The 17,660-nt window shown below is 38.9% G+C and overlaps 2 protein-coding genes across 24 annotated transcripts in view; one reads left to right on the top strand and one right to left on the bottom strand.

Moving 5' to 3' along the window:
* Positions 1–17,660, bottom strand: part of LOC108014920 (retinal degeneration A) — a 115,263-nt gene that overhangs the window by 9,696 nt on the left and 87,907 nt on the right. For 7 of the 18 annotated variants that reach the window (XR_011604584.1, XM_036820721.3, XM_036820710.3 and 4 more), the window contains exons 4-8: positions 7,322–7,460; positions 4,108–4,311; positions 3,332–3,476; positions 1,187–1,583; positions 390–570 (exon numbers count right to left, since the gene is read on the bottom strand). Coding sequence is in view for 17 of the 18 variants with exons in the window: in XM_036820721.3 (XP_036676616.2) it covers positions 390–570; positions 1,187–1,583; positions 3,332–3,476; positions 4,108–4,311; positions 7,322–7,460 (1,066 nt within the window). In the remaining variant the exon portion in view is untranslated. Of the gene's footprint in view, positions 1–389; positions 571–1,186; positions 1,584–3,331; positions 3,477–4,107; positions 4,312–7,321; positions 7,464–7,822; positions 9,009–17,660 lie in introns of those variants that run through there. The other 11 variants (XM_036820720.3, XM_036820722.3, XM_036820709.3 and 8 more) reach the window with 5 other exon arrangements.
* LOC108015113 (uncharacterized) overlaps positions 1–17,660 on the top strand; it is a 71,877-nt gene that overhangs the window by 31,319 nt on the left and 22,898 nt on the right. The gene's annotated exons all lie outside the window — the stretch shown is intronic.

Below are 17,660 nucleotides of genomic sequence, written 5' to 3'. Positions count from 1 at the left end.
AGTGAATTGGCACCATTACACCATAATTGTTAGTTTTAGACCAGTATTTTTAAATGCTTTCTTTGCCATAATGGGAATAGGATTTTGTGAGAAATGATTTTTTTTATCTTTAATAGATTTTATTATGTGGCCAACAAGTCGTATGGATAATTTTTACGTTTTAAAAGCAAATTCCTCATACGTACTGTTGCCCTCGCCCAAATTTTAAATTTTTAAGACAATTTGTTTTGTGGCTCTCAGGCTAATCAAAAAGAACTGAATAACTGTTTATAATTTATATCTAACTAGTGTGCTTAAATTCTATGAATTTATACCACTTTTTTTCGTGTTGCTTTATATTTATAAGTGGTACAAATTATTATGTTCTTGCGTCACAAAAGTCAACTTACCCCTCCCCATCCGAGGGCGCGAGCGAGATCATTTCCGGTGCCCAAAGGAAGGACACCGACTGCCGGAACTGGTTGGAGTGGCGGTTGGATCTGGTCCAGGACGGAAAGGACCCAGCCGACGGTGCCGTCGCCTCCGCACGCCAGGACCCTCAAATTGGGCGCCTTCCGGAACATGTCCAGGCTGCAAGGAAGGGAAAGGGGATTCAGTAAAGAAATCAATATTTAGAATCACATCCTAAGCTCACAGAAGTAAATTTTACTTTAATCTAAACAATTCAACATCAAGATTTATTTGGCCGATTTCTCAATGTCAAGTTAACGTTTGTCACTAAGTTAAATTGCTGTTTCTCAATAGCAGACTGTGTCTCAGATTGAGAAAACGAATTTTTCTTTTCGAACAATTTAACTTCATTTTATTTTTCTTCGACAGATAACTAATGAGAAGGGTAGCTTTTCTAGTGGCTTATGTAGGTTTATTTAGAATAACTTGGTTGGATGCCTTTACACTGTTAAAATTATAAATATAAAGTTCTGCACGCGTTCTCTTCTGGTGGTTGGCTAAGACTAACTAAAGTATCTGGTAACACTACCAAAAGAAAAGGTGTGTTCACACTATCGAAATATCAGTACACACTGAATTAGGCCATGTTCACACATGCCGCAAAGGTGTTATTTCCATTAATAGCGTTTAATAAACCAATTCATCAATACCTGACTTCTTTTCTTATATATTTGAGCTTTAATATGAAATTAGTTTGTACACATTTCATTGTGCTCCTTAATAATCGAGTACTCACCCCATTTTTGGGCCGCCCTGCGTAAGATCGAACACCTGGCGCGGATTGAGCAGATGCTGGAACTTGCCCAGCAGCTTGTGGCCCTGATTGCCGCCCGACTTCGGATTAATAAACACAATGACCGGGATTACCTCCGGCGACGGAATGGGCTTCACAATGAACGCCCGCGGCTCCTTCTTTTCCTCCTTGCCCTTCTGCCGGCGCTGCGTCTGCTTCTTGCTCTTGCCTCCGCCCCCGCCTCCGCCTCCTGCCCCGCCGCCCCCCGAGCCACCTGCCCCGCCCCCTGACCCGGAGGCGGCATTGTTCTTGTTGCTCACGCGTATCGAGGACTTGAAGTTGCCCTTGGTCGGCAGCTTTACAATCCACGAAGGCGGCACAATGATGGGCGCATAGTTGCCTGCAAGGGGAAAAAACGGGATGAGTAGGGGTTTTACACTGGCCAAAAATATGTAGGTGTAGCATTTCAATTTTAAATATTTTTTTGTCAAAAATCATTCACTCAAAAAAGTAGTACACGAGAATTTTATCAATTTAGATTTAGAGCATTTATTTTTATTTTGTAAGTGTACTTTAAGGAGCAGATAATGTAATTTATAGAAACGTTTTTCATCGAAGACTGAGTGCGAATTTTTTGAGTGTATAATATAAAGGGGGCGGATTGTTTTGAGTATATGATTTTAGGGTCCTGCTAAATTTGGCAAAGCAATTTTACCACATTGCTAAAAAGAAGTTCTGACCATTTATAATTTAATAATGTTTAAAAGTTGAATGTTTTAATTTGTAAATTGCGAATATATTGATTTTTTACATTTTTTATCGAATAATAAAAACATAGGGAATTTATTAGGACGAGTTTTTGTTGTTGATGAAAACTTCGAATGTTATTTTGTTGGAATACAGTGATTTTCGTTTAAAATGTACTTTAAGTTTTTAATAGTTTTTTAAAACTCCCTTATAAGGTAGTTCCTTTCGTCACAGTGCCTAAATTTTAGGCCAGTCCGGAATCCAGGCTAGAAAAGCTAATTGTGTGTGGAAAGTGCTTGAGGATTGCCAAGCGACTAAATTTAATTTGCCACCTTCGAGGGAGAATCAAAAGGGACCTCTGCTGCAGAGTTGTGGCTGGGAGTTGAGGGCCCAGCATAACTGGCATACCAAAGAGCAATTATGAATGCCGCAACTTGGCCAACGGACCTCAAAAGGGGATCCCCACGCCAGACAAAGCAACCCTCACCCCCAACTGTCTCGTAATTCTATTTCGTACTGTCTTGTCCTCATCTCCGGTCGTGTCCTGTCCCCCATCCCCCATCCCCCTTAAACCCCGCCTGTGTCCTCCCCCGGTGGCGTATACGTAATGGTCTCTGGCAGGGAGACCAGAGTGTGTTAACAAGACGCTCATTGAGACACTTTATAAAAACGTGAACAGGAAGCGGTTAAGTCGCCCCAGCTGCCACATCATCATTGTCATAGTTGCACATAGTTGTCGGGAAGGGAATTTCTTTTTCTTTTATATAAACACAGCAGCAGAGGTAGTGGCACGTTAGCATTTGCTGCAATTACATTAATTGAAAATAGTTTAGTTCCCTGGACATTTGAGGGGCAGTTTATGGCATAAGATGTTGCAAAATGCCACAATTCTCTTAGAAATCCACAAGATAAAAAAAAATAGGTGGCTTAACTGAAAACCAAGATACTGGCTAATTCGTTAGGGATTTAAAATATATTAAAGCATTTGCTTTGGATTTCTTTCCATTTCATATTATTTGACTAACTTTTTTTTGGAATGCCTTCGAGGGTTTGAAAAAGGTTTCTTTATTTTAAGCAATGACTTCATTTCGGTTGACTTTTCTTGGGAAACCCACAAATTGTTTTACAGAGAACGAAAAAAGGTTGGCCAGTGAAACTATGACACAATTTGTTTACCTACCAAATAAACCGCATAAAACACAAAATGGGACACAAGTTCAAGAGGTCCAAAGGGTTACGGGCCATTCCGAGTTTTTCGTTTGGGTTCGGTTTTAATGCACAAATCTTAATTAAGTTAACGGACCGCAATTTATTTGCATGCACGTCACGTAATTAATCAAGGGAAACGGGGCAGGGGCAGGGGCGTGGCCCTTTCCCGGAAAAGGGGGGCAGACGACTCACCCAGACGACACTCCTCGCCGATTTTGGACTGGTTAAAACAGGCCTCCTTGTTGTGGTAGACCTCGTGGCACCAGGCACAGGCCAACGCCACAATCTCCTTCGACCCAAAAAGCTTGCTTTGCACCGCCTGCTTCATAGGAAAGAACTAAAGGGATAAGTGCATAACAAGTAATATTATAATAATATCCTATTTCCAGAATCACTCTATATATTTGTCACACAGAAAAACAAACGAAGGCAGATTAAACGCACGTGGCTAAGAAATGTAAAATTAAATTGAATCAATCAGGTTTACTAAACTTAGTCTTAAGAAAGAAAGGTTACATTAAGTTATAAAGGGTATATTAAACATAAGCATAAATACCAAAAATCGAACATTTTAAAAAATAGGAAACTATTTTTTATTTTTCTTCATAGGCATTATACTAAACTTTAATAAGTCTTAACTTTGTATTATACTGTGACAAATGAAGTAAATTTTTTAAATATTTATTTACGGATTTAGAAATATCTTGATTTCTGGAAAATCTAATCTACTCTATTTTTTGGTCGTATAACAAAATGTAAATATTTTGTTAAGAATTTTTTGTTAAGTTTTTTAGGCTTTAAAGACTTAGCCAATATGATAAAGCGATATCCTTTTCATTTTCTTTCATTTATCATCCATTTTTGAGATCTCTCCAGTTTTTTAATATTATTAAAAAAAAAAAAATTGAAGTACGAAAAGGATAAGAAAAACAGAATAAACGTGTGTTTCGTGTGGGGGTCCAACCTACCTTGCCGCACTGCTTGCACTTGCCCTTCTCCAGCTTGCGGTGCACCCAGTGGTGGTGGGTGGTGGTCTGCTCCCGGTACTGCCGGATGCCCACGTCCCGGTAGGTCGGCTTGCAGGCCAGGGTGCTCTTCTCGTTCACGAAGGGAATGCAGTTGTGGTGCGCAACCAGCTGGCAGGCGGAGCACTTCATCCGCTGACCGCTTTTCTGAAATGGCACGGAAATCCAGGGAGAACTTGAGATTTTGTGGAGGTAACAAAGATATCCCGCAATCCGCCTTTCTATCAATGGGTCTTCTTATAAAAGATTTAATATTGAAAACTATTCACGGGTACATTCAAATATTACTGGGAGTTTCAAAATAAGTTTGCTCCTAAGAACACATCATATACATGATATTATATATAGCTACTATAGTAATCTTTTGTGTTTCAATAAAAATAGCACCACAATCCGCCTTCATTTCATTGGCCTTTCACATAAATATCACCACAGTCCACCTTTAATTCAATTCTTTATATTTGAAAACCATTTAATGGCATAAATACAAATTTTAAAATATTTCTGGGTATCGAATGTATATATATAGATTCACCATGAAATTAATTTGGTTTTGCGTCTCCCTTTTCAGTACGCTAATTAGCAAGCTCCCGCATTTCCGCAAAACCGCATTCAAATGACGGAACTGCAACTGCCGCTTGCATTCTCGAAAAACAAACTTTGACAATTAATTGCTGAGGTTTCTGCGGTTTGACAGGTGAAAACGGATTCCCGTCAAGGATTCGCAACAGCCTCAGGTGTCTAAGAGTTGTTTTCCCTGGGAAAACTAAAGAAAAACCTTGTGCAGTGCAGCAGATAGTTGGCTTCTCTTTTCGAATCTGCCTTTGTTTAATTGTTCCCTGCAAACTTAAACTGGGATAACTTTGCATTTGGCCTTGAGCTGGCTAATTTCTCAAGTTTTTCAAGCTATCTAGGGTTAAACTGGTGCACCAAAGTGGACATTTTAAATTAAAAAGGACCCCACATTATAAATGATTTTTGTTTTAATTAATTAAATAAATGCTTTCTGATAGTCCTTCGGTGGACTTCTACCCTAAATTGTATTCATACATATATCAATTCTAATAATTTTTATAGGTCTTATTATAATACAAGCTCAACGAGGAATGAAATTTCTGAATCTGGTATTTTTATGGCGAAAAATAAGGATTCAGATTTAAGTCAAAAAAAAAGAATTCTTCTTGTTTGCAGTTTTTCTATCGTATTTTGGTCAAATCAATGCGTACAGCTAAAAGACCGACTGTTTTGAGTAGCTGACAACCAACGCTAACAATCCGCACCACTTTCCGGGAAATAAATCTTTTGACCAATTTTTTCATTTTTTGTAAGGGGTTACATCATCTATTTTTGCGAAAAATGGCAAAAGTAAAGATTTTCCAGGTTTGAGTGCCAGTGGATTGGAATTTAAATTACGAGCTCAGCGAGGTATGACATTCCTCAATCTGACGTTTATTTTTCTTGTAGCAGACGAATAACGGAATTTTTAGGGCGAAAAAATGGGATTTTGATTTTGTCAAAAATACGATATTCAGATTTTATTCAAAAATACGATTCTTCTTTCCAGTTTTTCAATCGTAGTTTGGTCAAATCAAGGCGTACAGCTAAAAGACTGACTGTTTTGATCAGCTTGCTTTAATTGCTATCGATCCCCATCACTTTAAGGAACATTTATTTTTTGACCCATTTTCGTATTTTTTATAAGGGGGTACATCGGTTGTTTTTGGGATTCAGATTTTGGTAAAAAATACACATTTTTTAGTGGTTTTTCAGTCGTAGTTTAGCCAAATCAAGGCTTACAGCTAAACGACCGACTGTTTTGAGCAGCTTGCTTCAATTGCTATCGATCCCCATCACTTTAAGAAACATTTATTTTTTGACCCATTTTCGCATTTTTTATAAGGGGGTACATCGGTTATTCTTGGGACTCCGATTTTGGCCAAAAATACAAATTTTTTAGTGGTTTTCCAGTCGTAGTTCAGCCAAATCAAGGCGTACAGCTAAAAGACTGACTGTTTTGAGCAGCTGACAACCTATGCTAACAATCTACATTACTTTTCGGAAAATTAATTTTTTGACCAATTTTTTCATTTTTTGTAAAAAATTTATTTTTCCAAAAAATGTCAAAAATTTAAAATTTCCAGGTTTGAGTGCCAGTGGATTGGAATTTAAATTACGAGCTCAGCGAGGTATGACATTCCTCGATCTGACGTTTATTTTTCTTGTAGCAGCCAAAAAACTGAATTTTTAGGGCCAAAAAAATGGGATTCCGATTGTAGTCAAAAAAACGATATTCAGATTTTAGTCAAAAATACGAATTTTCTTTCCAGTTTTTCACTCGTAGTTTGGTCAAATCAAGGCGTACAGCTAAACGACTGACTGTTTTGAGCAGCTGACAACCTATGCTAACAATCTACATCACTTTCCGGGAAATACATTTTTTGACCATTTTATTAATTTTTTGTAATCATCTATTTTTGCGAAAAATGGCAAAAATCAAGAATTTCCAGGTTTGAGTGCCAGTGGATTGCAATTTAAAGTACGAGCTCAACGAGGTATGACATTCCTTGATCTAACGTTTATTTTTTTTTTGTAGCAGCCATAAAACTGAATTTTTACGGCAAAAAAATGGGATTCCGACCAAAAAAGCCAAAATACTGATTTTTATGGCGGATAAGGATTCCGACTTTAAACCAAGTTACTCCCAAAACCTAATAACTTAAATTTATTTTAATTAAGATGATTATATTTTTCAATATTTTCCTTATAAGAATTTGGTTATTTTTCTAAATCAATATTTTCTGACTTTCTATTTTGACTTTCTACCTCACCCCAAAATATCTTGTTTTTTGATACAGGTCTGCCCCAAATGACTTTTTTCCCCTCGGCGATTGACAATGAGCCTGATAAAGTACACATTCTGTTGCTTTTGGCTGAAACAGATGACACGCCCATCGTTCTTGATCCAACCCCCTCCCCCACCTTTTTCTTTCTTCGCCTTTATTGCGTGAATGTTGGACAGGCACGCAATAAATAAATTACGCTCACATGTAACCTGCCCTTCAATCCACGTTGCCCTTGTGTTAATTGAATTGAAGGAATGTTCGGGGGACATCCATGGTATTCACACTATGTGGCAAGTATTCATGGGTATACTCACAATGCACTCCTCATTCAGGCAGCAAAGATCGCCGGAGGCCGAGGTGGGCTTCCAGTAGTGCTCGCCCTGCACCGCATTCTCAGTCCAGTCGGGCACAATCCTTATGGGTCTCCGGGAATTGCTGGCGGAAGCGGTACGCCTGCTTGGAGGAAAAGAGATGAGGGGTCAAAGGTTAGAAATGATTTCTTAATTGCTTTGGATATCATACCCTTATGCGTTTGATAAGTACTGAGAATGTGACCCTCTAAAAATGTTATTTCTGGTTCTTATTCAAAACAAAATTCTAAAATATGTTATGTATGTTATGTTATGAAATAATATTTTCTCACATTTTTGTATAGCGTTGGGATACCCTTGCCTACTCATTACAGTACACGATTTAAATTTATTTAAAAACCACTTCGTTGTCAATGTGATAAACGCATGCCCATATATATTTTTTTAATAATTTTTGTAGATTCAAGCGTGGGGATTCCCCTGCGAAATATTTCAGGGACTCACCTCTTCCGCCGCCACGCCCCCAGGGAGTCGAGCTTCCGCTGCCGGAAGGCCGACTTCCGCTGCATGCCGATTGAGGAGCGGCGAAAGCGCCGCACTCCGCCCGCTCCCGCCGCCCCCGCGCCGGCCACGCCCCCCGCCACACCGCCCCCAACCGATCCGAAACTATCGCTGCGCTGAAGTCGACGTCGTGGCGTCGGCAGCGACGGCGACAGAGGCTGCGAAGCCGATGTGTTGCTGCCGTCGCTGTTGCTGTTGCTGATGTAGCTGTTGCTGTTGCTGCTGCAGCAACTGCTGATGCTGCTCCTGTGCAACCTGTCCAACTCCTCCTCGTACTCATCCTCTGTTTGGAACTCCTCGCGAACTGCGTGCAATAATCGCTCCATGCCGAATATTGCTGCGGGGGCGTTGCTGCTGGTGTTGCTGTTGCTGCAGGGACAATTGCTGCTGCTGCAGTTGATATTGTTGCATATATTGCAATTACAGCTGCAATTCTCCACGCCAACACTGTTGCTATAGTTGCAATCGCTGCTTTTGTTGCAGTTGCTGCTGCTGCTGTTGCTGCAGTTAATATCGTTGCAGATATTGCAATCGCCGTTGGAATCTATGATAGTGTTGCTGTTGGCATTAGTGCTACCAGTGCTATTTTGGCTATGGCTGCTGCTGCATTTGATATTGCTGCATGTATCGCTGTTGCAGTTGCAATCTCTGTTCGTGTTGCTGCTGCTGCAGTTGAAATTGTTGCAAATATCAGTGTTGCTATTGCTAATGTTGCTGTTGCTGCTGCTATTGCTGTTGCCGTTGCTGCTGCCGCAGTTGTAGCTGCTGTTGTTGCTGCTGGCGTCACAGTTCAAATAAGATATGAACATGGTCTTTACAGTGACTTATTTTTCCACATCCGTTCCCTTTTACCTGCCTTTCTCGTTTGGCTTTTGCACGTTTTACATTTCACTTCACTTCATTACACATTCGCTGTAGTCTGGAGATTTTTTCGGAACTGTTTTTGTATTTTTTTCTGGTTTCGATTTTTCTGGCTTATTTGCATTCAGCTCCCAATCGCAATGGCAATCGCAATCCCTATCCCAATCCGGATTTCGATTTTTGCGACTCTGATTCTGCTGTCCGTTTTCGTGTCTGCGGCTGTCATTATGGCGCAAAAAGATTGCCAGAGATTCTGTTTTGGGTTTGGCTTATTATTATACGATTTTATACACTATTTGCCCCTATTTACTGGGGTATTCTCAAATTTCGATGCAATTGGGCCATGCAAAATAAAGGTATTTTTTTATAGAGGGTAATGTGGGATATTTTTTGGGAAATTCTGAATAAGGTTGAAAAATATCCTTTTTTAAAGTAGCAGTGATTTACTGAAGGTGTTCTCAAACTTGGATGCAATTGGGCCAAGAAAAAAAAAGTATTCTGTTATAGGGGGATGATATGGGACATTTTCAAAATAGTTTGAGAATATTCTTTTTGAAAGGAACGTTCCTAGAGATTACTTTTTTTTAGGAAAATGGCGCTTTCACTGAGAATTCGTTGGCAACCAAATACAGTTTCTTCGGGAAATTAAATTATAATGGGCTTAAAAAAACACATATTACTATGTATAATAAGAAAAGAGGGTAAAACAGTATAATCTGTTTTAAAACAGTAGCAATTATTTGATTTATTTGAAAACCTATCTGTTAATAGAGGGTGTAGAGAGTTCCCCAGAATGGGATCTGAATGGGAACTTTGACCGGGTACCTTATTTGGATATCAAGATTCCCCTCTCGCTCACTCCCCCCACCCCTCGCCTGTTGTCTCGCTCTAGCGCACAGCAGGTGGCATGGTGTGCGTGTGTGCTTAATACATTTGTATACATTTTGTTTATGTGCATTGTAATTAAATTCTTATCAGATGGAAATACGTACAGAAAAATGTGACTCGTTTTTCTCGGTATTTTTTCTTTTGTTTTTTGTTTTTCCCTGATTGCGTACTACTTGTTTTAGAGCGAGAGGGCATTTTATTGGCCTGGCAAATTGCAGGTTTGCAGATTTTCCATGTCAATTGTCAAAGTACGCGGCTTTTTCCCTAATATCCTTCCTTTTTTAATGGCCTTTTTTCACTTGTTTGTCGACGCTCCCTTAGACGCGTTTTATTCGCGGTTTGTGCGCGATTTGTGTGCGATTTGTGTGCGTTTTGTGTGCGATTTGTGTTCTGTTTCTGACGCGCTACTCATATTTTGGCATCCACGCTTGATTTGCCGTTAAATGTAGCGTGTCCCCACACACAAACATATATACACCCTAAAATTTCCATAGAATTTCCCAAGCTTTTCACTTTTGGCTGTTTGGAATTTTCCTAACCATATAGAAGCTTATAAATTATTATCTGTTACATTAAGTAAAACACTTAAAACATCCGAGCAACTAAGTATTTCCAAGATATTTAACGCCTTTAATTATGCCAAAAATGCAGCAAGAAAGTCGGTATTTTTGAGTAAAGGGACAGTGGGCGAAGAAAATGGGTGGGTGAGGAGAAAGGAGAAAGTGTGGCAGCTTTTTCAAAGTTGCAAAATTGAATTGCAAATCAATTTGCCGACTGCAGTCTTAATACATCACAATGGACGTTTTTCCTTGGGCAGGAATTGCTGGGGAAAATACCGGGGGGAAATCGACTTGAAATGGAAATCAATGTTGAGATGGCTTTGTGCTAATAGTTCATCAAATAACTTGGTGAAATCATTGGAAATTCCATTTCCATTTTGCTTGTCTTCTGGAGTGTCCGTTAGAGGTTGAAACAATGGAAATAGCTCGAATTTCCTGAAATTCAATCTCGAAGTGAGAAGTTGTCAAAATGCAAGTGCTTATTGATGGCCCGATTAATTGGGATCTTAAAAGGGTAATTCAAGAATTTTTAGATTTATTGATGAATACTAATTATTGGCATTTCCACATTTTCCTTGGGAAATACTAGACTTTTTCCACAAGGAGTTAACTCTGAAATACTCATTTAATTTACCATAAATGGGATTTTGAGCCTCCCAATGTAAGCATTAAATTAAAAACCACCAAACAGCACTATTTATATAATTTGAAGCCACACAGAAAATCAATATGTAAATCAGACCAATTTGGCATTGCAATCTATGATGTTTAAATGCAATTATCTGTGAACCCTTTGTCAAAGTTTTTGATCACAACAATTTCGCCCGCTGTCGAGAGCCCAAAAAGAGGCAATCATCCGTAATTAGAATCGTTTGATACCAAATATGAGTGGCCACAGAAATAACGAGGGACCCAAAACCGAGAACCGAGAACCGAAAAACTGAAAACTGAAAACTGAGAGCCGAAAACACAGCCAAACCGAATAAAACGAAGCCAAGCAAGACGTAACAAAACTTGAAACGCAATTTCAATTCAAATGTGATTAATTTCGATGTCGACTGCCTTTGAAGAGCTCTGGACTTTGCCGGCAAGAGGGGAAAAGAAGGTGGAAAAGCAGATATAGAGTGGATGAGTGGGCGGAAAAGCGGGGAAAAGCGGGGAATGCTCGGCTAATGAAAGGCAAACTGTCGCCAATGGCCCGGACTTGGAAATGGGATTGAGATTCCTCCTCATTGACAAAAACGAAATCGATAAAAACCTTGAAATATCTTTACGTATTTCAATAATGACACTTTGCATTCCCCAACCCACCGCCGACGAGCTCTTTGACTTTGGCCTAATAAAAACGTAAATAAAAATGCCGAAATAAATAAATATTCTAAAGTGCTGAGAGCATCATTATCCTCAAGCCTCATAAAAATAAATAATATACCTTAACCCTTGACAAAAGCTATTAATAACCCGCCCACAAAACTATATAGATCCTGCATAGATAGCTCCTGTATACGCAAATATATATTATACATCATCCATTCATTTGCACATTTAAGCCAATGGGAAATCCATTTGAGCTGGCCCAAATGAAAAATTATCTCCACGTCCTGGCCATCGTCGTTTGCGATTGCGATTAATGCCCGGCATTGGAATTGAAAACGTGGCAACAACTTTCGAGACCGGGCAGCCACCACCCCACCCAAAAACCCAGATTCCAACTCCCCAAAATGGGATTCTGGAGTGGCAGCTCCTGCGAAATGGCAAGAACTCGAGAAAAGGATTTTAAGCTAATGAATATTAACAATGGCCCCCGCCTTTTTGGGTTGCACGCCAAGAAATTGGTAAGTCAACACTGGAAAAGTAAAAAAAATATAACATAACTTGGTTCTAGAAAATTATTATATCAAAATCACTGCAGTATGTAAATGTGAGTAGATTAAGTACAGAGCATGGGACATATTGAGGATATTTAGAACAATAATTATTTAGAAACAACCTAATATAAAGAGCCTAATATCTATAATTTACCTTGTTGGAAACAATACAATTCAGCAATATATTTTTTTAAAATTACTGAAATATTTAATTATAATTTCTTATATGTTGTATATAACTTGTTTATAGAGACTTGCGATTCAAATGTAATACACTTTGATTTAAGACCCACTCTCCATTTCTCGCTGTGTAACCCCCGAGGAGAAGTAGATGCATCCGGCAAATGGCCAGAGATTGGGTACCAAAACGAGAGGGGAACTGTGGGGAGGGAACGAGCCGGGGCTGCAAATGAAATTAATATTCTTAATTGGCATTAAGCGTTTGGCCTGCTGGCGAGGTGTTTTCTAGGGGGCGGTAGTCAGTAGCCAGTAGCCAGTGGATAACGAGGCCAACAGGGGACAAGATATTTCAATGGCCAGAGCAACAGGACCTGCAAAATATGCATGGCAACGGAGGGGTCCGAACTCCAAACAAATCTCTGAAGCAAACTTTTCAGACGGACACGGCTGAAGACCGAAGACCCAGATCCAGATGCTGATGTTCACCCTGGCATTTCAATTCTAGCCCGAGGCTCTTTTAGTGTCTGTGTCAAAAAGTTTTCCAACAATTAATAAACTTAAAGGGAAATCGAATCGGGGGAATGGGGTCTGAAAATATTCCAGGGAAATCCTTTAACAATTTTTGATAAGAATCCATTGAAAAGCAAACTTATTTCTTACAAATGAGAATCTTGGGTAGCATCTTATAATTTTGTAAGGAATATAATAAAATGAAAAATATCTATTTATGTGTAAAATCTTATGGAGCATTCAAGTTACTTTACTCTCAACCTGAGATATCTGATATCTTGGCTTATCAGAAAAACATGAGCCACTATGCGTTGCCACCTCATCGCTTGCGTGAATAGTTCGACCCAGAAAAGATTTAACTTTCGGTCAAAGAACCCCTGGAACCCCCATATCTAGCTCATATCTCAACTGTTTATATTCTGCTTCCGTTCCGCAAGTTTTCAAGCTAAACCTGGTAGCTGCCTGCCTAATCTATTGCACAATCAGAAATTATCTGGGGCTACTAAAATTTATGAATGAATTTAGGCGGCTGGCAAACAAACAAAGGCTCCCAGAAAAGAAAATCCCACAAAAAAAAATATATTTAAAATCACATGGTTTCTGTGTAGAATAATCCACTTTTAAATCTTTCTAATGTTTTACTTTAGATTTTAATATAAAATGGGAACTGATATCATCGAAGAACAATTTGATACATTAATTTTTCATGTGTTTAATGTACGATTTTTCTCCTCTTTAACACTTTAATTAAAATACTTTGTTTGGCAGTCAGAAAAACCAAAAATGACGACGACATCATATTTTCTTTTTTTTCTTAATTTTTTTGCTAAAAATACTTAAGTTAATTATGAGAACAGGCAGCGGGCAAGTCAAACATTTCAAATCTAAAACATGTGTGTGACTTGATATTTATTTTTAAATCGGCATTTATATATGTGTGTTTTTTCTTGATTTTAACCACACGGCAGGTGGAAGGGAAAAGGAAGGGGAAGGGGAAGCGGATGGGAAGGGAAGGGGAAGCGAATGGGAAGGGGTTAACCTCCCCCTGGATTTAAGTGTAAATTTATGCCGACCGTCGAAATTTAGACTGGAAATTAGTTGCCGATAATATTGCCATACGCTTCGATGAAGATGCATATTCGCGGTTTCCATACGAATATTAATATTGTTATTTTTAATATTATTTTTATTCCGCCGGCTCACGTGGCGTATGCGAAATCTGCAGGCCCCTCAGTCCACCGCCCACAGATATTCGAAATTTCGTGGGCGTGGCCGGGCTCCTTGATTTGTGTCTTGTGATGTTTTTGGCTGGGCGCAGCTGGCAAAACAAGCCAAAGAAAAAGGGGGAAAATAACAGCAGCAAATCGACAATAAATCAAATCAAATAAACGAAATGCGACGTACTTTGACTCTTTCCCATTCGCATTCCCATTCTGTATTTATTTCTACAATCCCACAGCCTCTCGGCCCAAAGTTTTCGCCATAGTTTTTCTGATAAATGAGTGCGAAATTCTCGAAATGTCATGGCTGGCAGTTGGCCTTTGGGTTCAAGATGCCAAGCAGTAAGACTATAGACTATGTAGTAAAAGTGGAAGCCGGCCAAGAAGTGGCCGAACAATAGGGCCGATAAATGCCGAGGTGTTGGTGGAACAATTACAATATCTTTTGGCACCGATTTCACAAATGCAATATGGCAATGTTGCTTGGATTTTCGGCAACACGCTTATTTGAATGTGTTTACGGTTCAGTGCAGCAATACTTGAAGAAATATGTGAGATGAAAATGAAAAAAGAAGTTACCTAAATGATTTCTCGCCTTTGATTTTATACCATCACCACTTTGGTATTTTATGGTATTTTTTCAAATGGATAAAGAATGATATTTCTAATGAAAGCATGATAAAAATTATGTAAACAATAACAAAAATTGTAACTTATATAGATTTCGAGAAATAGCACAAAAAATATTAGGGGTAAGAAAGAGTAGCTTTATAAGAAAATTAAAAATATTTGTTGAGCTGTAAATCATTGAAGATTAACTAGAGACAAAAATAAAGCAAAATCTAGTCAGCGATAAGAAAAAACTTAAAAATAAGGCAAGGGCTGACTAATAAATAATAAACGTTGTGAAATGTTCCAAGTGATTAAACAAATGTCTCAAAAATTTCCCAAGCTATATGGAAATTTTGAACATGTGTACACAGCGATTTTCTGCCAAGTATCTTGTAATACTTAATAATTTTGATTGGGCCAAAGTCCGAAAACCCAGTTGAAGGCTTGCCAAACGAACTCTCTGCGCGCCATATTCCCAAATATAGTCCATTTATCCCCTATATATGGTGGTATCCCACATATAGTATCCCATATCTAGAAGTTCTCCGGTAAAAAAAAAAATAATTAACAACACCATGTTGACCGATCAACATTGAACTCTCGATGACCCCAGGCGGTTTCTTGGCGTTCGCACTTTATATCGGTTTATATCTTCTCCGGCATTTCGGTTTTCAGTTTTCGCTTTCCTGCTTTTTTTGCTTTTCAAGTTCATCGGTTAATTGAATTGAAATTTTACAATTTCCTCCCCGTTCTTTTCAATTAAGACACACTGGAATTTTGTGACCGGCTATTTTTAGGCCCAATTGACATCGCTTTGACCCTTTGAGGGCTTTGTTTTGATTCTTCCCCCCATCACAGTTTTCTTTTTATTTTTTTATTTATTTATTTTCCAGCTTTTCCTGCTACTTTGGGCTACACACTTTACTGCACTTTTCCGACTTTCCGCGGCACCTTTTAATTTGCGACACGCGCACCGTGCGTTATTTTATTAATTATATTCATTATTGGGGCTAGAATTTTCCGCCTGATTTTCCGATTCTTTTTTCGGGTGTTTTTTTTTTTGGGTTCTTTGGCTGGCGGCAGCATCCAACCGCACAAGGCAACTGAGCGGCGGGCGAGCGAGCCGAAAGTCAGCAAGAGCGGCGACTGCGACGCCGGCAGCGACGGCGGCAGAGGCAGCGGCGGCACAGCACAGCAGTTGGCACTTTGTCACCTCAAAATGCTGCTGCCTTCCGCCATTCCGCTCGCCGCAGCAGCGTGGTGAGTTTTCCCCAGCAGCAGCGATCGGTGGTGCGCAGTTGGCCAGGATCCAGCTGGAAAAATAGCTGATTTAGCCTCCTCTTATGTATTCCTTAACCTTCTTGACGAACTATATTTATGAATGAAGTGACAACAAAAAATAGAAGAGATCATTTTTCGACTGTTTTTGGATTTTTATGATCATATCAAACCAACCTAGTTCCTTTCTTAAATCTTTACTGTACTCAAATAAACTATAAACAATGCATATTACATCTGTATTAAAATTGTCGAATAGTTTTTGGTTGCCTGTACATTAAATATAAATCAAAGTTTATTTGAAAAGTAAACTCGAGGTCTTGGTTGGTAATAATGTTTCTACAAAATGACTTATTTCATTCAATTCTTCTAAAAAGTAAACATTTATGTACCCTTCAAAACCACTAAGACAATTTATTTTGTTTCTTTAGGACAAATGAAAAAAAAATCGTTGTCTTTTTAAAACAATTTTTTGTTATAATATTTTTATTGAGACTTTCAAAACCCCTTTTTAAAATTAGAATATAGAAATAAACTTTTCAGTTCAATTTGTTCATATTATACTTAAGTACTTCAACAATGTTTCCAGATTTTCCATGTTTATTTTAAAGCTATAGGATTTTTTCATCCATTTTCTTTGCCATCACTGGAAGCGATCTCTCTTTGATTTGTTTTTGGCCGTTGTTTTCGCCAGCGATTTTCCTTTTGGATCGTGATGGTGACATTTTCTGGCTCTGCCGCCGTCGCCGTCGCAGTCGGCGTCGCAGTCGCAATCGCTGACGTTGTCGCTGCTTTGTCTCCCGCTTTGATTGTTCGGTTTCGCTTGGCATATTCTCGCTTTGTGCCTTTCAATTTGCATTTCAATTTCGCCTCCATGCGCCTCCAACCTCACCTACGCCCCTGCCCGCCCCCCTTAACCACCCACCCATGTGCTGACGTAGTTGCGGCGAAGGAAATGCGCGAGAAACCAGAAAAAAACCAAACAAATGTTTCTTAAAACTTAATTGTAGATGAGTGCTGTTGTGCTGTTGCTGTTGCTGTTGCTGCTGTGCCGCAGAGGTTGCTGCCGTACATGTTGCTGTTGCCCCCGTGAAAGATGCTCTTGTTGCATGCCGCTTGCGTCAGCAAAATGCGGAACCGGGCGAAGATACAAATAAAAAGATACAGATACAGATACAAAAAAAAATACTAAATGCAAAAAAAGGAATAAAATAATAACACAACTGGAACTGAAGACAGACTAAAGCGATTCATTTATCATCCGCTGTTTTTCCTGGTTCAAGAGTTTTATCGTCTTGTTCTAAATTGTTATTTTGGTTCGGGGAGTTGGAAAATTAATTTTCGGTATAGCATTTGAGTGCTCGAGATCTCACTTTCAGGGAAATAATATACCAGTTCTTGGGATTGTACTATATGTCTTGTTTTAGGATTCCATATAAAGCAAAGACAATCTTCAACAGATAATATATACATTATATGTTATAATAATAAATCAATATACATTTTATTTTGTATAATATTTTAGATAATCTTTCTCATCTCCCTAAGTTATTTTATCAATAAATAAAACATATCCAGAACATGCCGCCGCAAAACAGTTAGCTCAATCAGGGAATAAAGCGAGTTTGGAACACAATCGCATATCCCTCGAGTGTTATATGCTAATTTCATGTATGCAAAACTTTGCTACTCCCCATCGGCTTACCCCCCCCCCCCCCCATTCCTTTTCCCAACCAAAGGTTCCGTGGGATATACATACATATATATATAGTTCCCCCCGGGGGAGTGTTTTCATAAAATTATT

The sequence above is a fragment of the Drosophila suzukii genome, chromosome X, assembly GCF_043229965.1.
Source record: "Drosophila suzukii chromosome X, CBGP_Dsuzu_IsoJpt1.0, whole genome shotgun sequence".
In the NCBI taxonomy this organism is placed as follows: domain Eukaryota; kingdom Metazoa; phylum Arthropoda; class Insecta; order Diptera; family Drosophilidae; genus Drosophila; species Drosophila suzukii.
The sequence above is the reverse complement of the archived record's forward strand: the minus strand, read 5'-3'. Positions and strand labels throughout refer to the sequence as shown.